General features: G+C 41.8%; 1 protein-coding gene across 1 annotated transcript; it reads right to left on the bottom strand.

Annotated features, from left to right (window-relative positions):
- Positions 1 to 1,639: 1,639 nt before the first annotated feature.
- Positions 1,640 to 19,650, bottom strand: hif1al (hypoxia inducible factor 1 subunit alpha, like). Its single transcript, XM_029120020.2, has 15 exons — positions 19,518 to 19,650; positions 12,328 to 12,518; positions 12,029 to 12,183; positions 8,795 to 8,879; positions 8,591 to 8,706; positions 6,349 to 6,536; positions 5,813 to 5,919; positions 5,386 to 5,530; positions 4,788 to 4,993; positions 4,483 to 4,685; positions 4,303 to 4,395; positions 3,986 to 4,116; positions 3,733 to 3,844; positions 3,472 to 3,595; positions 1,640 to 3,291 (listed from the first exon to the last, which is right to left on the bottom strand). Exons 1-15 carry the CDS (start codon positions 19,547 to 19,549, stop codon positions 3,230 to 3,232), a joined length of 1,950 nt encoding a protein of 649 aa, XP_028975853.2. The 5' UTR covers positions 19,550 to 19,650; the 3' UTR covers positions 1,640 to 3,229.
- Positions 19,651 to 24,235: the final 4,585 nt, after the last annotated feature.

Raw genomic sequence — 24,235 nt, 5'->3', positions numbered from 1 at the left:
AAAAAAAATGGTATGCTACAACCCATCAAATGAAAATGCAAGCGGTGTCTCCCCTATGGGAATACAACTGCTAACACTTAGCTTGGAGTATGGTAAGTTGTCATCATTTAATGTTTTGCTTATCTTAGCTAAGCATGAATGTTTCCACCAAAACATATTCCAATAGTGGAGTTAACAAACAAAATATGTGCTCTGCATAAATTACAGATGTCCTCTGATTTAATGTTTGTAGATAAAATCTCTAGCCCACCATGACTACCTTTTGCCTTTTCAAGTAGCCTACCTTATGCATTTGGTTGAATTTGGGACTCGTTTAAGGGCGACACAAGTATTTGGTTATGGCCAACCAACTTTATAACATCTAATGTTTACAGGCTTCCACCTGAACCCCATTCTAACCACATTACAGCCTAAACACCAAGGGACAATACCTTGGCAAGATTAGATTAGATTCAGCTTTATTGTCATTGAACAAGTACAACGAAATGTAATTAGCATCTAACCATAAGTGCAAATAGAAAAGGGCAGAAAAGTGGATGTTACAACTGGAATGTGTAGATGTGCAATGAAGGCAAATGCAGTACCAATGGCAATTCTAAATGTGCCATGAAGGTAAATAGAGGAGTGCAGAAAATGTACAAGTATAAGTAGGAAATTAATAGTTTTAGGCAATGCAAAGTGTGATTCAGTGGGTTAAATGCCTGCACACCCTGCAGCTCTCAAGATAAGAGTGGCTGATATGTGTTTTTTAACAGTTGCAGTTTCAGTTTTTTAGAAGAATGACACCAGGGACACTGTGAGGAGGGTTGTATATGCTCACTTCAACCTTCAACTGTCCAAATGGAGAAGTACAACATCCGCTTATTAGTAATGCAGAACTACAATTCCGACTACTTACAGTAACCACGTGAAGTGGTGGTGTGATTAGCTGTGACTGGATTTGTGGTAACCATGAATGGGAAGAGCCATTGACAAAACAAAGTTGGCACATCATGGTTGTTCCCCTACAAACATTAAGTGATCTGTGATAAAATGTAGTTCAGCAGGTTTTAGTCAACATCCGCATGGGTCTCCTGAAATAGACCGTGTCTCACAGCACCTCGCCCTCCCTACATTGCAGTGGTAGCTATGAAGCAGTTACAATGGCACAGGCGTTTGAATGATCGTGATGTTGCACATTGCACTGCCTGTTATTTTCATTACACACACTAGGATTGGTTTGATACACATTATTTGGCACTGTGAGACTCAAAATGCGATGCTATCCACACGATGTGCAGCGTTCAGAACAAACCTGCAGTCTGCCTTGTTATGTGAGTCACCGAGGTAGTCTGGAGCTGTGTAATCTTGCCCTTGCATAAACTGTGACCTAAATAAAACACTGTGCAAAATGCACTCATATCTTGTGGACATGTGCACATAATATAACTGGTATCAAGCATCTGATGTGAGATTTTCATGGTTTCCGGGATCAGCTTCCCCTCCTGCTAAAATGGGGGGGATTTGAGGAACAAAGAAGCATTATTTAAGATTATGTAACAAGCTCCAGTCTGAAACCAGGAAGCAACCTGAACTGTGGTAACACAAGTCCACAATAACCACCTCAAGATATTAGCAGTAGAGCTTTTAAAAAGACACATTTTTGTCAGAATCCCGTTTATTGTGTCAATAACACGTACAAGCAAAACAGCACAGACGAACAGTAGTTGAAAAATAATGAAAGTTACTTGATACAATGAGCACATATCTGTAAGTATGTGTTATGTAAACTAATTTGCTACAAATGGTGGTAGGACTACATAATAGTACTTTATATTCTTATGTGATGAAAACCAACAACATAACACCCCCCCCCCCCCCCCCCCAACAAAAAACTCAAATGGTACCCCAAAGACAATCTCAGAACTCGCGAGAATGGTGTGCGGCTGACTAGGCGCCATTTCTTATTTCATCATGCAGAGTGGAAAAACAGTATTATATCATTCATTTAAATGAATCTAGATAGATAAATATAATGTCAAAGCCCTCAGGGCCCTGTTTTTCAAAGGTTATTTGGATTGGATTACATGCATAGAAATTGTTTGTATAGAACGTACAAATCATGGTAACTTCAGTTCCATTAATTCTATTTGGAAAACCAAGCCCATAGGATGATTGGATTTTTGCAAATGCAATAACCTCTCACTAAAACAACTAAAGGCATGTGTTCTTCTAAGCAATACTCAGAATATCTGTATTTTTCCTATTCTGAAACAATGAAACCACAGAAAAGAGGAATAATTGATCATGTTAAATATACATTTCTACTGCGTCTGTGAAATGAATGCACAAAAGGCATACAAAGGTAACGGTATCTGCTGAATTAGCAAAAAAGAAGGAATATTCCAAAAACACAGGATTACAGATTGAATGAAACAAGTTGATTGCGGCAACTTGAAATAGCCTACATAAAAGCAAAAAACAACATTGCAACTTATTCAACTGTAGTCTACAAATGAGCGGAAAAACATTTATATAAAACTTTGTTTATTAAGTAAAGTATATAAAAAGACAAGGTAAAAAGATGCCACTGAAATTATTTGTCCATTTAGTTGGAAGATGGCAGTCAAAGAGCCCTTGTTTGAGAGTCAGAGTGTGACATTCTCTGTTGAGGTAAGTCAACTGCCCCAATGCAATGGCTTGTGTTAGTCAATAATTTGATCCTTTCTTAGTAATTTCCCATTGATGCCACAAACGATAGCTCTGAGGTAATATTGGAATATCTTATAACTTATGTGCGTTTCAGTAATAAAGTAATACAATAAATCTAGCCACGGCAGGTCAAAGTCCTGATTAACAGTTTACCAACTGAAGGGCTTTTCATCACTGTGTCCTAATAAACCTCCACTTTGTCAAACCTACTGAATGTATGTCTTGGGCTTGATTTGTGCATGTATTTTCATCAATCTTTTCTGAACTCTGAAGCATCACTGAGCTTAGGGTAGTGTTTAGAATAAAGTTTCCAAGTATCCACAAGAACACATGCTCAACCATGAATGAGGGGTCTCAGAAAGAAGAACAAGAATGAAATGTTTCTTAATCTCTGGCATCATCATAGAAAACCACAGCAAACTGTTGTTGCGGACAGTGTCGGCAAGTTTGAGGACATCTAATTGGGGAGTGTCAGAATCCTGTTGATACTCCAGTACCCCCAGCATTCTCCAGCTGAAAGAGATGGATCACTGCTTCCTTAAGTCAGAGAAGAGGTCAGTGGGTCTGGTGGGCGGGACAGGAAGAGGTCCCTCATCATGGCTGAGGGAGAACAAGACAGGAAAGTAAGACAGAAGGACTGAAGTGATTGGTCACGTATCTCTGTGGACGTTAGCCAAATTCCTTTGGAAGGTATAGTATAAAATGTTACAACAACACCGGACATGAAGCCTGGCTAATTGTCCATGACGCGGTTTGTAAAACGAATGGCACGGTGTGTACCTGCTGTGTCACATAATCCCTGGGCTCCTGCAAGGACTGGGTCTCTGTCAGTCAGCAGCAGACTCCGCCTATAGGGGTGTGGCTCTGGCCCAAGCTCTGGGGAGTCGGCATCCTCCAGGGACTCCTGAAACAAACATGTCACCAGTGACGCCTGAACAAAACACCCAGTCCTCTCTGACACAGCAGACCCTTGGTGAGATGAACATTAAAGTGTTGTGCCCATTCATTAACTGTCCCTGACCCCTGACCCCCCCCCCTCACCAGCAGTGCGTGGCTCAGAAGTAGCTTCTGCTCAAGTGGGGGCGCCAAGTGTCTCTGTCTCTTATCCTGAATAATCAACTGGGAAGGCGTGTCTTCATCCTGATCGTGAGTCCTGTGGAAGGTAAAGTGATGAGTGGTAACGTCAAAGCACACCGTCACCCCAAAAACACCCAACACCACTAGCACAAAAAGCGGTCTCATTGGTCTATCCCAGACAGCAGAGGGGTTTTTGTAGAATGCATCAGATCAGTACCGTTTCCTGGTTGTCCCCAGGGACTCCGGCGAGGCTTCGTCTGTGTTCTCATGGAGTTGAAAGCTGAGCTGGAAATCGTCGTCCATGGAGATATAGGGAGCCAGCATGTCCAGATCCATCCCCTCCATGCCCTAACAGCCAGCACAGGAGACAGATGTCAGTGACAGCCACTGCACTGTGTTAGCGCTCAATACAGTTCAGTGCGTTGGACACAGGGAAAAGCACCAGACATCCATTCCGGTTGCGTAGGGTCCGGCCATTTCAGTGCGTTGCGATGATGTACATGATTTGTTGTTCAGCTGCATTATGTTACGTACCTCCATTCGGCATTCCTTCTGCGCACTGTCATCCGGACGGATGACAAACAACTTCTCCACCTCATCCTCCGTAGGCAGCTCCTCAACAGGACTCTGACGAGGACAGAGAGACGGCAGGGCATCAGTGGAAACCCATGGGGTCCACGTAGGAGACATTTGACTAGCAATCAGAGTTCTTACCAGTGCTAGTGCTGGTTGTGGTGATGACGGTGATGAGGAGGAGGATGATGATGATGATGGGGATGATGGTGATGATGAAGATGAGCTGAGGTGGTCAAATATGGGTGAAAGGAGCGCCCACAGCTCTGGCGTGCAAAGCTCCTGAGGGAAATCTGGGACAGCGCCGGGACTTGAAGGTTGGCAGAACGACAGCTCCACAAAGTCTGCAAAAATGCACGTTAAGATGTAACTGGCTCTGTGTTTTGCTAGGCGACTGAGGAACACATTGAAGATGGTGGCGTAGATGGTACTACAGTGAAGATCACCTGGGAGGGGTATGATGGTGTCCCCTGGGTCAGGGGCCCGATGGAGCAGGTCCTCTGTGTTCTGGTTCAGCTCGACTGGAGGATCTTTACTGCAGCTCTGGTCACTGTCGCACACAGTCTCCTCCAAGGCCTCTGAGACAGGCTCACTCTTCAGCTCTCTATCAGTCTGCTCTATGGAGAACACCATGTCTGCCTGCTCCACCGCACTGAGTTACATACAGACAGTTACAGAGTGACATACAGACAGTTACAGAGTGACATACAGACAGTTACAGAGTGACATACAGACAGTTACAGAGTGACATACAGACAGTTACAGAGTGACATACAGATAGACCCGTTACAGAATTACATACAGACACCCAATAAAATTGTATACATGACGTAAGTGGTTCAGTGCGTCATTTTGTAATTAAATGCATATGGCCAGGTTGTCACTGAAAATGGTCATTAGTTCTCAAGTGACCTACCTGTGATGGTTAAAAAAAAAAAAGATTCTATCTTTTTTTTCCCAGTCAAAAACTGTCTATAGTACATGTAAGAGTGTATGGGTAGATGTATTACACATGCCTCCAAATAAGATGATGGTGGTCTTTACCTGAGGATAAAGTTCAGGCAGACCACAGCTTCTGGTTGGGAGGTCTTGTTATAGATGACTGTAGCCTGGGTCTCTGCCCACACGAAGCCCCCACTCTTAACCAGGAAGCGATAGTGGCTGGTACACACCTGGCCTTTGGACAGAACTGGAGGGACGGGGACCATGGGTAGGAGAAAACGTGCACAGACAGATCAGACAAAGGATCAGACAGAGTGTGCACACGCCACACCAAGTTTACCACTTCACTGTAACACTCCTGAGAGGCTATTTAAGCAATGATGATGCTACACAGTGTTTTCAAGCTGAGTCTGGAGGTAGAGTAGCTATAATGTCAGTCTGCCATCACAGCTGCGTGCGCATGAGGAATGGATAACTGGTATCCCATTCTATCCTGGCAGCACGCACGGACATATAGACAGATACTCACGGGTGTGCAGGCTCTTGGTCACATGATCCGAGTCCAGGGCGTGATAGAATTCAAAGACAGATTTTCCAATCAGATCATCAGGTTTGTATCCCACTAGCTCGGTCACCCTGGCAACAAAGTAAAAGAACAGACATGTTATCTTAGGCCGTCATTACTGAACTAAAATAGACTACGTGTTCGTATTGTTGTAGTGTTCATTGTTCGGCTGTATAACTGTGTGTTTCTGTGACTACGTGTTCTGTATGGTTGTAGTGTTCATTGTTCGGCTGTATAACGGTGTGTTTCTGTGACTACGTGTTCGTATGGTTGTAGTGTTCATTGTTCGGCTGTATAACGGTGTGTTTCTGTGACTACGTGTTCGTATTGTTGTAGTGTTCATTGTTCGGCTGTATAACGGTGTGTTTCTGTGACTACGTGTTCGTATGGTTGTAGTGTTCATTGTTCGGCTGTATAACTGTGTGTTTCTGTGACTACGTGTTCGTATGGTTGTAGTGTTCATTGTTCGGCTGTATAACTGTGTGTTTAATCAGGCTCACCTGCCCTCACAGTGGGTGAAGTGCAGGTCCATGCTGTGCCGGGTCAGGAAGGTGCTGCGGTCCAAGGGGAACTCCACACTGGAGGGGTGTGGGATCGGCTCACACAGCACCGTCATAAAGCTGCCTGCAGGGGGAGACGAGTCCTCTTCGCTGCAGCACAGACGAATGTGGCCTGTACAGTGCAGCACCTGGTGGCCACAGAGAATGTCAGTTAGATAAACACATCCGTCTGGCGGAACAGATTACACGCAGGCAGGCACGCACACGTCCTGATTTACGCCTTCACAGTGCATCTGCACTATTCGCAGTGGGACTGGAAATAACGAACCAACATGTGAATAGAAATAATCTGTACAAGAGAAAGACTCCATGCCGGAGAGTAACTAGAAAGCCAGTATCAAAGTGGGATTCATGAGAGCTGAAATAGGCTTTATGACGGACCCCTGGGTGCATGGTCAGAACACTGACAGCCCCACCATCAGGATGCCTTCAATAAGTTGGCCAGCTGGTCCAACCAGTGATCCTTAACCTTTCAACTGGATCGAGTGTCCTGGCTGGCCTTTTAAAAGTTTATACATGCTGACGTGTGTCCTTGCTATTTACATATACATTACATATATACATATACACAGTATCTCACAAAAGTGAGTACACCCCTCACATTTTTGTAAATATTTGATTGTATAATTTAATGTGACAGCACTGAAGAAATGACATTTTGCGACAATGGAAAGTAGTGAGTGTACAGCTTGTATAACAGTGTACATGTGCTGTCCCCTCAAAATAACACAACACACAGCCATTAATGTCTAAACCGCTGGCAACAAATGTGAGTACAACCCTGAGTGAAAATGTCCAAATTGGGCCCAGTGTGTCAATATTTTGTGTGGCCCCCAATATTTTCCAGCACTGCCTTAACCCTCTTGGGCATGGAGTTCACCAGAGCTTCACAGGTTGCCACTGGAGTCCTCTTCCACTCCTCCATGACGACATCACAGAGCTGGTGGATGTTAGAGACCTTGCGCTTTGAGGATACCCCACAGATGCTCAATGGGGTTTAGGTCTGGAGACATGCTTGGCCAGTCCATCACCTTTACCCTCAGCTTCTTTAGCAAGGCAGTGGTCATCTTGGAGGTGTGTTTGGGGTCGTTATCATGTTGGAATACTGCCCTGCGGCCCAGTCTCTGAAGGGAGGGGATCATGCTCTGCTTCAGTATGTCACAGTACATGTTGGCATTCATGGTTCCCTCAATGAACTGTAGCTCCCCAGCAGTCCCAGACCATGACACACCCACCACCATGCTTGACTGTAGACAAGACACACTTGTCTTTGTACTCCTCACCTGGTTGCGGCCACACACACTTGACACCATCTGAACCACATAAGTTTATCTTGGTCTCATCAGACCACAGGACGTTCCAGTAATTAATGTCCTTAGTCTGCTTGTCTTCAACAAACTGTTTGCGGGCTTTCTTGTGCATCATCTTTAGAAGAGGCTTCCTTCTGGGACAGCCATGCAGACCAATTTGATGCAGTGTGCGGCGTATGGTCTGAGCACTGACAGGCTGACCCCCACCCCTTCAACCTCTGCAGCAATGCTGGCAGCACTCATACGTTTATATCCCAAAGACAACCTCTGGATATGACACTGAGCACGTGCACTCAACTTCTTTTGTCGACCATGGCAAGGCCTTTTCTGAGTGGAACCTGTCCTGTTAAACCGCTGTATGGTCTTGGCCACCGTGCTGCAGCTCAGTTTCAGGGTCTTGGTAATCTTCTTATAGCCTAGGCCAGGGGTATTCAAATCATACCCTATGAGGGCCGAAGCCTGCTGGTTCTGTTCTACCTAATCATTAATTGGACCCACCTGGTGTCTGAATAAGTCTACGAGTAGAGGGTTGCAATGAAAAAATGGAGTGGAACTGGTTCGAGGGCCAGATTTGAATACATATACACTCACACACATACCTACCTATACACACACGTACCTACATTTACATACACACACACACACACACACACACACACACACACACACACACACACACACACATATACACATACACACATACATACATATACCTACAAATATACATACATATACACACACACACACACACACACACACACACACACACACACATATATATATATATATACATACATACATACAAAAAGTATTTTTTTTCCTTTTATAGGAAAGTTGGTTCCATAATTCGAATACGAGTATGGGGGGTGTACCTTCCAGGTGGCAGACTTGATGTTGACTGTGCGCCCTCTACTGGTCAGGGTACACTTCATCCTGAGAAAGAAGTTCATTTCTGTGTGTTGCTCTGCTGTTTTCTTCTTGGACATACCTGGGGTGGTAAGAAGATGGTTTCCAGGTTATGAACTAAAACTCCAGTGAGCTTGACGAACCCACCCACAACCACAAACACGTCTCACCTGGTCTGGGTGCCAGGAGATCGCGTAGCTCTTCTTGGTCACAGGGATGAATGAAATCATAAATACTCTGACCCAGCAGCTCCAGCTGAACAAAAAAAACAAAACATTAGAAATACACACACACACAGACACACACAGTCAGAAAAACAAACAGACTTAAACACTCTCCTCCCACTGTAAAATGATATTGCAAATCTTACTATGATGTGGGGAAAGATAAGGCTCTTTTAACTGCCCCCATGCAGTCCTTTTACCTAGAAATCATCACGGTCTAATGAATTACTCCAAAATATACATTTTATAATGCATTTCCTTGCTTCTCTTTGTTCTTGGGATGACCGTCCTAAGTTCACGCCTCTCCGCATGCTCTTCTGGATTTCAGTTAAAGCTTGCATCGGCTACGCTAGCACGGTGCCTGCCTACGCTAGCACGGAGCCTGCCTACGCTAGCACGGAGCCTGCCTACGCTAGCACGGAGCCTGCCTACGCTAGCACGGAGCCTGTCTACGCTAGCACGGAGCCTGCCTATGCTAGCACGGAGCCTGCCTACGCTAGCACGGAGCCTGCCTACGCTAGCACGGAGCCTGCCTACAGAGCAGCTAGGGATACAGCCACTCCATTAAGGCTGGGCTCTAAACCCTACATCCCTAACAGAGCAAGTATTTGGTCTGTAGGCCATCAAACCCCTACAGGATGGCAGCTCCTGCTCAGACCAATGAAAGATCTTCTTGGTCCTGGCATCCCATTTATGCACCCAGCATTCCCTTTTGAATTCTGAAACCCTATCATTTTAAACAGCATCTAAAAAAAAAAAAACACTCCTTTAAATGTAGATGTTTCTCCAGGAGGCCCACACGCACACACCTCCAAAGTGGGCACAGTAATTCCAGTGTATTTCTATGACTCAATGAAGAGTCTTCGGAAATAAGCTGATAATTGTTGGGGTTTATTTGGAACACAACCAGGCATCCCTCTAATCACCAATCCAAAAACACGTCATTATAAATAGCAATCTAGGTCAAGAGGCCTAATTTGAAAGCTTGTTCTATTGCCAACATTACTAGCAAAGTTATAAAATAACAGTCGTAGGGTTCAAATGGCAATAGGCTAATTCTGTTCAGAACCACTCAGGATTTGAAATGGCCATCTTGTATCTTTTGAGATTAGACTGGATTCAGTGAAAACAAAATTCTTAATATTGCAAAAAGGAAAATGGTGAATATTGAAAGCCAGAAACTAAGTATTAACCCATTAAAATTGGCAGAACAAAATAATTTCCTATGACAAATTTCCAATGAATATCATACCACGCTCAAGGTTGCTTAGGTCACTTGTTTGGCCCATTCTAATGTTCAATCAAAATAGTAACTGGATGCTTCGACAGCTCCTTAATATAGCCACAGTCACATAACTGACTGTGCGTAGGAGAGATCCATTTTCCTTAATGGAGTGGTGTACTTACTGGGGGTATATTGCATAGAGTTTCTTCTTGTAAATATTGAAAGTCTTAAATCTTAAGTGTTAAATTCTTTAATTGTTTTGTCACGTACATGCAATAGCAACCAGTCTGTATAACTAACCATTACAAATGATTTCACATATACACATTTAGGATTTTACATTTACACTTTATTAATGATATACTAATAACTGCACACTTGCAGACTTAACCTACAGGTAACTCTTACTGTCCTTAGAATCACCGGCGTTAAGCATTTAGGTTAGGTTTCCTCAACGTTTTTCAAGAAATATACGCAGCAATGCATACATGTGATTAGCGGATTGAAACCAAGCAGTTTACATTTGACTACAGTTAGGGTACAATAAATACTGACAGTTTGCATTCTCCTTCATAGGGTTTAAGTAAAAACGGTATTATTCTGGATGAGGTTTGTCTTTGATTTCTCTAAAACCGCCGGTGAAACAGGGGTTTTCATGGGAATAATAGACACAGAGCTAGGGCCCAATTGTTTCTCAACTTTTAAATGTAAAATTAGAAGACATCAAAGACACTTAACTTAGGGAGTTTTTTGGATTGCTAGAAAAAGGGCCTTTGTGCCCTTTTGATCCAAAATTGCTTGTCGCAGTCCCATTATTGTTGAATTTGTAAATTGTTTAGCCTTCATTTGTGCTCCTATTTTAAAATGATTTTCTTGCACAATTTCTTCCTCTCAATACTAAGACATGTCATGTGTTTATTAAATGCTTAAAAGCTTATAATAACCTTACATCTGACAGCGTTCATAAACATTGGACATTGTTGTTATGTTAAGGATACATACAGTTATTTGGATTGCTGGGAGGTATCTGGTTTGCTTGACATCAACGCAGTAGTTATAATGCTCAATGTTTAATATTTCAAAATAAGTGCTTTTATTTTATATGGGGTTAGATCAGTTTTACCATTACAAAAACAAATGACTGTATAACATTTCTTGCATGATTTCTAAACAGTTTGTAATTTTGTTCTGTCTGAAATAACCCACCACCATCACAGTCCTTTCAAGTGACTCTGTCTCTCACGCCAACAATAAAATGAGCGGGAGGAATTGGGGCACCTTTTTGCACACAACTCATATTTACAGCAACTTTCAGTCCACTACATACATGACATATAGCACATTATTATATAGCCACGGTGCTCCAATGTAGGTGCATATCAGAGTCCAAATCTGCCATTTTCAACCCTTGTATGTGATCCATTTTAGGGTTGCCATTTTCAACCCTATGTGTGATCCATTTTAGGGTTTTGGGTGAAGAGTACCCATGCTAAAATGTTCTGACATTCTTGAACTTCACTGACCTGAGGTTGCCTGAAATAGGATCAGATTTACACTCGTAAATTATACAGTATCCTCGAGAATTTGGAAGAACCGGCGGTATGATTTTCAATACCACCTGAGCCAGACCCTTTTCATGCAAGACGTGATCCAGGTACATTTGAAATATTTAACATCTTTGTTATTTAATATGAGTAACCAGCTGGCGCCAAAGAATATTTCAGATTCTTTGTTGGCTATAGATCAAACTTCTTGTTTACAGCAGAGACAACCACTCCTCTCCTGGATCAATGTGAGTAGCCTTTGGAGATCATAAGCTGAGGTGGTGCTAATAAAACATTCTCCTTCTGGGCACTGCCAGCAATACCGTAAATCCTGGTATAGTAAGAATGGTACCAATGTACCAACACCTGGACATGGCCCAAATCTGGCCAGTGCTATGTGCATCAGTGTACCTGTGTGATGCCCAGGTGTTTGCTGACACTGTCACCCAGGTAGATCATATCCCCCTCCTCTGTCATCACCATGATGAAGCCTGCCAGCGCCCGTGGGTAAAACTCATCCATCGGGTTTTCCTTCTTCTCCACGATTGGCTCTTTGCTGTTATCACCTGTCGAGACATAAAACCACATGTACTGACATCCACCATTTAGACTCAGGTCCCAGGACTACAATCATCTTGGGATCTGGTGACTAGCCCGGCTCTCTCGTCCATTCACAAAGTCACGAACATGACCGGCCAATGGAAGCCCACCTGAACGGAGTAGGCAGTGCATGCGCAGATAGCTGAGTGTCACCCTCATGATAGCGGCCTTATCCAGGTGGGCGGAGACTCTGCGGGCCAATGGTAGAGTATGGGCCAGCTCATAGAAGATCTCAGTCTCTTGACTCCGCCTACAGCGTGCTGCATCCCGGGAACGCACCTTCCGCTGCTCCGTGTTTGACCTGAATCGGGAGGACGGGGAGGGAAGTCAGAGATAACGGTGAGGAAGAGGAGCAGTGGATCAGGTGGACTGAGGCAGTGAAGGGAAGATCGTGTTCATTCAAACCGAGATCGTGTTCATTCATGAAGGTTCCTGACAATAAAGCTATTTTCCAATGTGTCAAATTCCAACAAATCATAGGCTTGAATGCATAAAACCCCTTTCACAAAACCTCCCCTCAAAACGTTTTCCAGTTTCACTGTGAAGTCATTGGGAACACGGAACCAAACAAATATTTTACACCCACTGGCTACCTCTAGTGGCTCTACAGCAACCACTCAACTGCCATTAGAAAACCCAAATATACAACCAATGTCATCAGGGTCCAACTTCATGACACCTTTCCCCCCTGTCCTCTACAGTCTCACCGGAGACGGTGACCTCTTTAGATTGACATGACCTTTGACTAGTAAAGCACGGACAGCTTCTGCCAAGTAAAACTGCAGATACTAGCGGTAACAGACAACTTCATGAAAGCACAGGTTAGGGATTTGTGAACAGATCAGTTTGAGATTCACCCCTTACTGAATCTGTGCATGTTCATGAAATGTGCATGAAATACTTCTAAATATCTTGGAGCCACTACCATAGATACATCTAAGGTGAACTGTGTTTTGCATTTATTTTTGTATTTGGAGATGGTTGTTTTTGGTGATTATTTTGTAAGAAAAACAAAATCAATTTGTAAGTAATATCCATTTTAATATTTAGTAAAGATACTATCATATATTTTTATAATAATACATCAGAGCAGTCTGGTCACTTCAATTCGTCAATTTAAAAAACATATATACTATTTGGGCAGACATCAATTTACTGTGATTACAGCTTCCCCAAAAATTCAGCGTGAGCCTCAGAAATCCCATATTGGCAGAGCTAAATATTGCTGTCTTTCAGTGCCTCGTTGAGACTTCTCACACGCCCCCAGGGAAGCTACTGTCCTCCGCTCATCCAGCGTCTTCACGTTCAAATATTTATATTGTTAGTGACCTATTATGTTAATGGTATATTTTTACACTGTATAGTGCATATAAATGTTGTTGTGGTCAATAGCCTACCCTAATCTAATGGTCTTTTTCCCACAAACTCTATTGAAAACAATCTGTGATTCTACTAGATGTCATCTGAAACGTTAAGAAATGTTATGCGGATTGGATGTAGTTTAGGACTTAAGTTTTATTTAAATATTTTGACATGCTTGGGTGTAAAAGAAAACTAGGATCCACTTGTTGTTCTGATGTCATCTCCACGACATGAGGTCTGGTAAGGTCCTGTATGCCAGGTTGCCAGGTCATTAACAGTAAACCGTTACATCTGCAGAAACGCTCTCTTATACAACCCTATCTGTAAATCAACCCGCCCAATCCCATTAAAGATTTACTGCTGTATTTCACTGGTAGGCTATTTAGCGTATGAGTGCAAAAGTATGTTTTATCATGCCGACACACAGAGAAGGTGCGAGATTTTGGGAAGGCGGCCGCCTTTGAGTTTTATATGCAAGAAAATCCCTGGACATTATATAAAACACAGTTGACATTTGATGGTAATGGTCATAACTACAAATTGTTCCCAGGTCAGGACTATATGCCTCATAGTGTAATCATGGCGTTAATAGGCCACAGGTAAACATACTTTTACTCAAGTTACAACCCTAGTTGCACCTCAAGTCTCCAGCAGGATAGCCACACTCCACCTTAGTTTTCCTAACCGCCCATTCAATTCTGGTCAAGGACAGTTACACCACACAACTGGTTGGGGCAGTATATCAAGACAAGGGCGGACAAGCCGATTGGGCAAGTAACAATCACTAGTTGTAATCCCTGTGACAACAAGGTAAACCCAAAACATCTGCAACTGAGCAAGGCACGTAATCCTAATTACCTGTATGTTGCTCTGATAAATGACTAATATAGCTATAGTCATGCCATTGGTTTCCATATTTTACACAATTTACCCCACACAATTCATCATATGAAACCGAGCCAACAGACTTGGTCTCACCGAGATAATACCTCAAGTCTCAGGATAGGCAAAGATCGAAACATGCTCATCGTAAGCAATGTAGAGAAGAAAGACAACACTATCGAAAAGTATTCATACCCATTCATTTTCTCCTTGCTATAATAATGACTTAGACCTAGTCCAAGCATACACACGTATTATAATTCTTTTAATCTATGCTGTTTTTTTTTTAATGTTAAAACATTTTCTATGCGTAGCACCGGATCTCAAGCGGACCAAAAAAAATAATAGCCTCTGATCTATTAATATATAATTACGATCGTGCATTATGACAATGTAGACTTGTAGGCCACTAGCAAGTAAACATATATTTTTTTTCAAGAACAAATAAGAAAAAACCCAGTTTTAAAAAATACCTGTGTATGTGTGGACTAGGCCTTAATTTATTATTGATAAAAACAGTTTTGCCATCTACCCAACAACAAAAAAGCTAAAACACAGACTTTCAAAACCAAGTCACGGAGTTCAAGAAACTCTCCATAGAATTGAGTCAAGGCCTAGATCTGGGGAAAGCAATAGATAAATTGCTAAAGCATTTAAAGTTCAGAGGAGCACAGGGGACTCAACCATTATGAAATGGAAGAAGTTTGGAACTACCAAGACTCTTCCTAGGTCTGTCCGTCAAGAACCCAATGGCCATTCCTGTGTACAAAGCATATGAGGAAAGAGACTCTCTGGTCTGGTGAGGCCCAAAATTAAACTATTATGCTTAATGTTAAAATGTCTGATGGTAAAATGTCTCATCACCTACCTACCAATCCTACCCCTATAGTTAAGAATGGTGGTGGAAACATCATGCTCCCTTTAACAGGAGTGATTAATGAATCCATTATAAATTAAGCCTAACACAACAAAATATGGAGGAAGTTAATGGTTCTGAATACTTTCCGAAGGCAATGTACATCCAACGTGATCCACATTCTGCACAAGCTCCTTGAAAAGACGGATCAGCAGCTTTGTAATAAAGCATATCAACGAGCAATAGCACAAATGCCATTAAGAATATCACTCCTGCTTATGCGTTCCATCCTCGTCAACTTTGAGAAAGACTGAGGCTTTGATCTGAGCAGGGAAGAAGATTCTTTAGATGTCTTGCCCCATAGCAACCATCTGAGCCTAGCCAGGGAGTTTGGGAAGCCAGTATATGACCCCCCCCCCCCTCCACCCACAGACACATTTCACTCAGGCACTGCTGGGGGATGGGTCGAGCAAGCTGCAGGGAGCTATAAAACTCACAGGCAGAGGAACACGTAAAACAGGAAGACAAACCAGACCAACTTGCACAACCACCAAAACCACTGTGCACCCAGAGAAAACACATGCCGGAAGAAAGGGATTTCTAACCATATCTGCACAGTCCCAGCAGCGCCAGATAGAACACATTGGTGGTACATTTCCAATAAAGATTTAGCCCATATTTAGCCAAAATAAAAGCTTCTTACTGGGCCTGGCCTCCAACTGGTCTGCTCAAATGTGGGGCCAAGACGAGGCTGCAGGTATTTTTCTGTTAGCATTTACATATCAATGGATAACTGAGATATTTGCATCATCAAGACTGTTGCTTTTTCATGTTACAAGTTCCTTGTTCTGCTTTCTGTATGACACATGGTACACTTCTAACAGAAACACAGACTAGACTGAGCTGTAAACATTCACCAAGGAGGGAAAAAAATAAATACCCATACTGGACAAAAATGGAAATGCAACAATTTGTGGAGCTGTTTGTATAGGCTAGCATCCAGTGTGACAAACACTTATTCAACATTACACCAGTGTTCTCACAGATTTGTATCTGCACCTGGCTTTAGTTACTACATTGCTACTTTTCCACACATGGAATTTGGTTTTATAAAGAGGCCATTTAGCCTTGGACCAAAATTAGATGCCTACTACTAAACTTATGAGGCATATAACAAGCCAGTAGCCAGCAGCTAGTCAACCATTACTAATGTTAGCCTAGCTAAATAGATGAGGGGAGTGCAAGATAACGTTACATGACTGCCTAACTAGTGTCTGGTTGTTGAGCAGAAATGAGATGATGGACGAAAACAAAAAAACTAATATAGAACTAAAATTGTATTAATGTCAATGTGAAACGCAGTGCAGTAATGGGCACTACCAACCCCAGGAATAATGACGAACAATAGTCAATATTATGTTTTATAATCAAAACAACCTGAAAAAGCACTAATAAATCAGCCCGAGAAGAAACTAAAACACGTTAAATGCTTAAAAACTTCAGTATAATAACAATATATTCAGTATAACAATACTTACTTGGCATTTTGCATTATTTTAGCATAAATAAGAATTGAAATATAACTCCTCATCGGTAACCCAGCTAACAATTTTCCGTTGTCACAATGTTGTTACGACGTTATCTGGCGACCGAAATTAGGTAAAATTGTTATGCTGTCACAAAAGTGAAAGTTTTCTTGTTGTCGCTACAATGTAACTAATTGACGTTGTCAGTTGGTCGCTAACATGTCGTAGGTAACGTGGTATTTCTAAGGTTTTTGGTTGGTAATCACTAATCCCATGCATCCTATCCAGTTGACCATTCATTGTCATTGACCATTCATTGTCCATAACGTCAATGTTGGTCTTGGTTACGTAACGTGTTAGCTGGGAAGAACGTTTGGTTTTGTTCCGAGTGTACGTGTTATCAGCTTAACTTGTTTCTCTTTTAAAAGCGTGCAGGCACACGCTCTCTGACAACCACAACAAGGAGCATGCCAGTTCTTGGATCGGTGTGTGGGAACACTGTGACCTTGTGCAGTAAACAGAACTGTACTGCTAGCTGATTAACATGGTATTGCTGGCTGCTGTATGTTATCGCAATGTTTGTGTGCTGTGGAGAAGTGATGTATTTCGGGCAAAGATCTCTGGGGACGGGCACTAACGAGCCAAGGCATTCATGATCCCACTGGGCTACTTTTAGTTTAGTCAGCGGCTGCTCTCTGACAAAATCTGGGAACATGAGGCTCATTTCATTATATTTACCTTCTTGACAACAATAATGCCCTTATTTTCAGTATACTTGGAAGTAGGCCTACTGTATTTATGCCAAAGCAGTTTAAAAGGGAAACAGCAACAAGGAAATGTGATCTCTGAAGATCAGTCGGCACAACATTTCACTAAAGTCGGCAGACAGTTTCTGAAAGAAAACAACAAATTTATCACTTGTGGACCAGGAAACCGTTTGAATTCAGTAACATCTTGCATTTACCGAAATGTAAGCATGCTGCAAGTTCAAAAACACTGCCAGCAAGCTCAATTGTGGTGATTAGCAAGAGAAGCGTTCTCCAACTTTGTTTGCCTCCTGAATTAACTCTCTTTTTTTAAGAATATAGTCAGTCATTCTCAGGTTAGTGTTAAGAGTTAGAAGAGTAGAATATAGACATTTGGTTGTGCATTTAGTTGCGCACGAGCAGTTCTCATAAACAGCCAGGCATTTAGCTCATCTTGCACAAAATGAAATAGTCTAGCAGATAGCTTCTACAAATGGTCCCCCCATTAACATTGTTCGTAACTCTCATTCTAATCTTATTCAAATATAAATGCCAAAATGTGCAGATCGTCTGGCGAAACAATCTGTCAGACTTGGCCTTCATAAGCCATGAGGAATTGCAGGCACTTTAGGCGTTGACTTTGTCAACCAACTCAAATCTCTATTCACCCTATGGCAAAATGAAGAGCTTTGCAGGAAATGTGCTTCAACGTGGCTGATGTTTCTTTTGAAACCTCGTGGCAAAATGAGTGGAGTTGGCCGAATCTGGTAAAACATTTGGAAACATTGTAGGCCTATAATTGCAGCTAACTTTCATAAAAACGTCAACGTTTTCTCTATGCCCCATGGCAACCTCTGCAGAATAGCAAGGTGGAGAGAAGTAGGAGGGGTACCCACTAGTCACTGTAAGATTTTATGTTTAATTGGTTTTGTGTCCCTATTAATCTTGCCCTTCCCTGCAGAGAATGGCACTCCCATGCTCGTGCGTTGTAGATTGTATAATGCCTGGATCCGTATTTTACCTAATAGTTAACCACAGCGAAGTCAGAGCAATCTGTCAGTTCAAACAGTTTGATGAAATGACAAATAAAGATTGGTTAACGCAGTACAACGGAGGAGCAGGGGAACGCTACGTCTCTCAGCGCTCAAGCAATTTGCACAGGGCTGAATCGTGTAAGCTAGAGTGTTTAAACATAGAGTGGCGATCATCTTTGGTATCATGTTACCAAAACTCTCGTCGCTCCAAAAAAATAAAATAAATCAGACTCCGCCTAAGTGTCCTTTAGACTGTGTTCCTATCCAGTCAACTACTGAACATTTTGTTACTTCCCATGTACAGTACACGCCGTTACTTTCGCCTTGCCATGACATTTTGCCAAACACGTTCACACAGCAGAACGCATAATCTGTAACATGTTGCTGACCACAAGCATGACTCCAGGGGGGAATTTACGGAATGCCAAAGAACATGTCCTTCTCTAACATCCCACCCCTGAATGTGAAAAAGTGTGCATTAACTAGTGTAAATCGGACTGGATGAGAACGGCAGTTGAATGACGTAAATGTAAAACAGCAGCTATTTTATCATCCCTCAAACAACATTAACAAAACTTACAGTAGGATAGCCCACCTAAATGCTCAATGTTTTTAAAATACAGTTGTGTAATTGGCTAGGCTAGTCGCTGTAATAGTATAATAGTCAATATAATATTAACCATCTAAAAACGTTTGGGTTTGCTTTCTTTGTTAAACTTTTGATCGTTTTTTAAAATAAATATCTCAAATCTGTAGGCAACATCCACGCGCATGTCCAAGGTATTTTGGAGCCCTGCCGCAGACAATGGGCCACGAAAACACTGGGAATACAACGTCTCATTGAATACGGCCTATGACTAATGTAGGCTTATGATTAATAGATAAATGGCTTACCGTTTTCCAACACGCTCTTCCTTCGTATCCATATTTCAATCAGGTCGCTTAAAAAATAAAATCAGACTGCGGATTTGTTGTAATATTGTTGTTACCCGACTGATCGACTCCACAAAGCTTTAACCACGCCCCGTGTCCGCTTTGCGCTGTGCTCTTGTCACATGACGCTTTCAAGACAACTGGGCCACGTTTAAAAAAGTCAGCACGGGACACTTTGTACTCATAAATCATTAACGTACGACTTATCCTTCGAAAACAACTTGAAACTCGTAATTTTAATTTCGACTTCCAGTTCGAAAACACTGACATCATCTTATAGCTCCAAATAGTGCCTCGTTTAAAACAACATCTCCGTTACCGCATTTAACATACATTCGTAAAAGCATAAAAACAGTTTTTACTGATAAAATACTTTGTTTTGCTAGTCCGGTTTGATGGTCCAGGTTAGGGCACACCAGGACTTATCTCCGGGAACTTAATTTATACCCACAGCGGAGATAGTAAATATGTGGAGACGATAAATTGCATAAAAGATGGTTCAGGCTCTTTGTTAAAAATAAAGAGTACTTTTTAAATGTACTTTGCATAATGCGAAGCTGAAAGCACAATGATAGCTACAGTGCTAATAACAGAGGACTGTAAAACCTATGCTACGTACCGACACATTACCAAGGCCGTCGCCACGAATCCTGGGTCGTCTCAAAAGATATACAGCTCTGGAAAAAATTGAGAGACCACGGCAAAATTATCAGTTTCTCTGGTTTTACTATTCATAGTTATGTGTTTGTGTAAAATGAACAGTTTTGTTTTATTCTACTACTGATAACATTACTCCCAAATTCGACATAAAAATACTGTCATTTAGAGTATTTTTTGGTAGAAAATAACTGGTCAAAATAACCAAAGAAAATATGCATTGTTTTCAGACATCAAATAATGCAAAGAAAACAAATTCATATACATTTTCCAACAACAAAATACTAATGTTTTAACTTAAAAAGAGTTCAGAAATCAATATTTGGTGGAATATCCCAGATTTTTTAAATCACAGCTTTTATGTGTCTTGGCATGCTCTCCACCAGTCTGTCACATTGCTGTTGGGTGATTTTATGACACTCCTGGCACAAAAATGTAAGCTTTGTTTGATGGCTTGTGACCATCCATCTTCCTCTTGATCAAATTCCAGAGGTTTTCAATGGGGTTCAGGTCTGGAGATTGGGCTGGCCATGACAGGGTCTTGATCTGGTGGTCCTCCATCCACACATTGATTGACCTGGAGCATTGTCCTGCTGAAAAAAACAATTCTCAGAGTTGGGGAACATTGTCAGATCAGAAGGAACCAGATGTTTTACCAGGATAACCTTATACGTGGCTTGATTCATGCGTCCTTCACAAAGAAAAATCGCCCCGATTCCAGCCTTGCTGAAGCATCCCCAGATCATCACCGATCCTCCACCAAATTTCACAGTGGGTGCCAATCACTGTGGCCTCTCCAGGTCTCCATCTAACCATTAGACGACCAAGTGTTGGGCAAAGCTGAAAATGTGACTAGTCAGAGAAGATTACCTTACTTCATTCCTCTATGGTCTAATCCATATGGTCTTTTGCAAACTTCAGCTTGGCTTTTCTTTGGGGCTTTTTCTTTAAGAGTTTTTTCCAAGCTTTGCAAAACTTCAGCGCTGCCCCTAGGAGTCTTCGTTGTGCACTTCACCCCAGCTGCTGTTTGTCATTCTTTTTGTAGGTCACATGATGTCATCCTACGGTTGTTGAGTGACATTCAAATGAGTTGACGGTCATCTCGGTCAGTGGACAGTCATTTTCTCTGCAAGTCTGTAGCTTTGTTGTCCACAATGTCTCTTGCTTGACCTTGTTCTTATGAACCGCTATCTTTGAAATTTTCAGGATGGAAACAACCTGACGCTCAATGTATCCCTCTGACAGTAAACCCTTCTTTTCCTCACTCAAAGCTTTTCTTTTCAACTCTTTTGTCATGCTGAATAGTTATTTTTTTAATTCAAATTACCTTTGAGGTACTACTTGCACTGTTTTTGCCATCCAGCCGATCCTATTGCAAGAGTATAGTGATGATCACAGCTGGGTTTTATACTTTTCCTTGTTAAATTAGATTTGGTTCAGGTAATCACCTAATCAGTACCTCGTAGTAGAATGAGGTGTGCCTGTGTTGGAATTTAACAGACACTGGAATGGAATGGCTGCCATGCTATATTTATATGTGTTCAATGTGTCCTGGGTGAAAATGTAAAAAAAAAAAAAACAGTTGTTGAAATGTTGCTCCATGTGTTGTGCAATTTTCTAGACCACAGTGACTAAATCAGAGGTTTTAGGGAGATCTATGTAGTTTCTGTTCCTCGTTTTTGCAGGACCACGTAAGCGGAACTGGCCAAGAAGATCGAATGTGCCCCACCGACTGACCATTGTTAAATTGCGTAGTGGATAGAGCTCAGCTCTCAGCTGCGTTGAAGCAGCCAGTCAAGTCCTGTTTGCAGCATACCGACAACACCCTGGCCTCACACGGGGCTGTGTAAATTGGCACGCACTTGTAGGTTAGGTTGGTGCCAGACAAGGTTGTCTGCCCATGTTACTCAATATCTACTCCTAGTGGTAGGTGCGCCCCGGGCAAGCTCATTCATGGTTGTTGGTCTTTGAGTTTGTTCTCTAAATGTGTATGAGTGGTTCAGTACCTCTGGATCAAGTGAACTGTGTGATAGGCAGTGCAGCTTGGCGAGATGGACATTGTAGTACTTGCCCCGATCTTCAACTGTGTGCCTGTGAAGACACAAGCTCTTCAGTAGAAATTGGACTTGATGACTTTTGGGAGTGTTTTTTTTTATTTTTTATAACAAATATTGATGTTTCAAAAATGAAATGTAAGTGATAGCGTTGGAGTACGTCTAGCTCTTTTTTGCCTCTTGGTTCAACTGAGGCAATTGCAAATTGGTGGTGCCACTGCTTATCACCTCAATGCATTTCCTTTTTGGTATGAAACACTTAAGAAACATTGGCATTCTGTCAAGTCTTCACATAGCATACAATTTTGATCAAATATTTTGTATGACAATATAAATTAATATTTTGTAATTATTAAAACGCAAAAGTGTGGAAAGTCTAACAGCACTCAGGCATTCCTATTGCAAATCAACAAGTTGGATAGGTCCAATAGCAGGTAGAATCCGGGTTTAGAATTTTAATAACAGATTTCCATATACAAAGTTGATACTGTGAAATCATTTGACACTTATTTCACCACTTCAGGCATAAGTGTATATAATGCACACTGAATAAAAAAAAACATTACTTGCTATGGTTTGCTGTAAACATTTGAAAAGAAAAACAATAAATGGAATGGATTTTCTTCCCTTGGCATAAAATGGTTAGCTCCCATTCTCTTGCAGTATTGAACAAGGCATTCGATCAGGGGACAGTATTCAGTGTACATTATGAGTCTTGATGTTTTTAGTGTCACCTTTTGCTATTTCACACAACTGTTATTAGGACATAATACATACAAATACTAATAAAGACGGTATCCCCTTAAACTTGCCAGAGTAAATAGTGCCATTGTCAATTGTGTTCTTATCTGTCCAGATCCTGAACATAAAACAACTGTACTTCTTCCCTGCAAACAAATTTGAATTGGTCCACCACCATTTACAGTCTGGTGTTTTTGCACAGGTTGCTTTGACACATTTCTGTGGGGTATGCCTTCCAACACAGCCAACCTCAAAAACCCACGAAACTAATTCCTAGGATAACACTGGTTTGACTCAAGAACCACATATTGTCATTTAACCAGGTTGGTTAAACAGCAGGGGTTATCAACACGTAAACAGAATAATCCACAAATAATACAACAGAGCTCGATTCAGTAGCTTGAAATGACTTGGAAAAAAGAAAAAGAAAAAAAGAGCCAAGTAAAATAACCAAATACCAAAGAATATCACAAGACACACGGTCACTAGGTTCCTTCTGTGGGCTCAAACGGTGACTGTCGAATGTGCAAATTCTTGCAAGAGGCATTGCAGGTGTGGAGGAATAGAGCCTATTTGATGCTACAGCGCTAGGATGCGTACTCTTGGTACAGTGTGTTGCTTTGTGTGCAGTTATGTCAGGAACAAATATACTTGGAAGCAACTGTAGTGTACAGTACCAGCCATAGGAAGATCGCTCTATGTACTGCTCATGGGTCAAGTCTTTGCTGCCAAAGACCCGAAAGGCGGGCGTCTATAAATCAACAAATCAAATAAGTTTGCTTCAAGGGAAATGACAAAAGCGAGGAACTCTATCACACAAATAAAATTAAAAAAACACTACGTCTTCAGGTCACTAACAGCAGACATTCAATGTTAACTGTGTTGCCATGTAAATATAGGATCTTCATATATTAATATTATTTTTTTCCACACTCGCTTGAGTATTCATTTCAATACACTTTGTCCTCTGTATTTATACAGTATTCAGATTATTTACAATATAAATTACTACAGTCCTGTGACAAAATAAATAAATAAAGTAGAATGGCCACGGCGATTGCAGTGTTTGCAGGGCAGAGATGTCTGCTATGCTTTGGGGAAAAGAGGGACGGGTCCTAGTTTTCTTTCTTGTTCTTTACTAAGTGAAGTGGTAAGAAGGCTGGGGGACACATCAGTAATACTGTAGTAAGAGAGTGCTGGCCGCTCGTCAGCCATGACAGAGGGTGG

Source organism: Esox lucius, chromosome 1 (assembly GCF_011004845.1).
Source record: "Esox lucius isolate fEsoLuc1 chromosome 1, fEsoLuc1.pri, whole genome shotgun sequence".
In the NCBI taxonomy this organism is placed as follows: Eukaryota; Metazoa; Chordata; class Actinopteri; order Esociformes; family Esocidae; genus Esox; species Esox lucius.
This window is presented reverse-complemented; position numbering and strand designations above follow the sequence as displayed.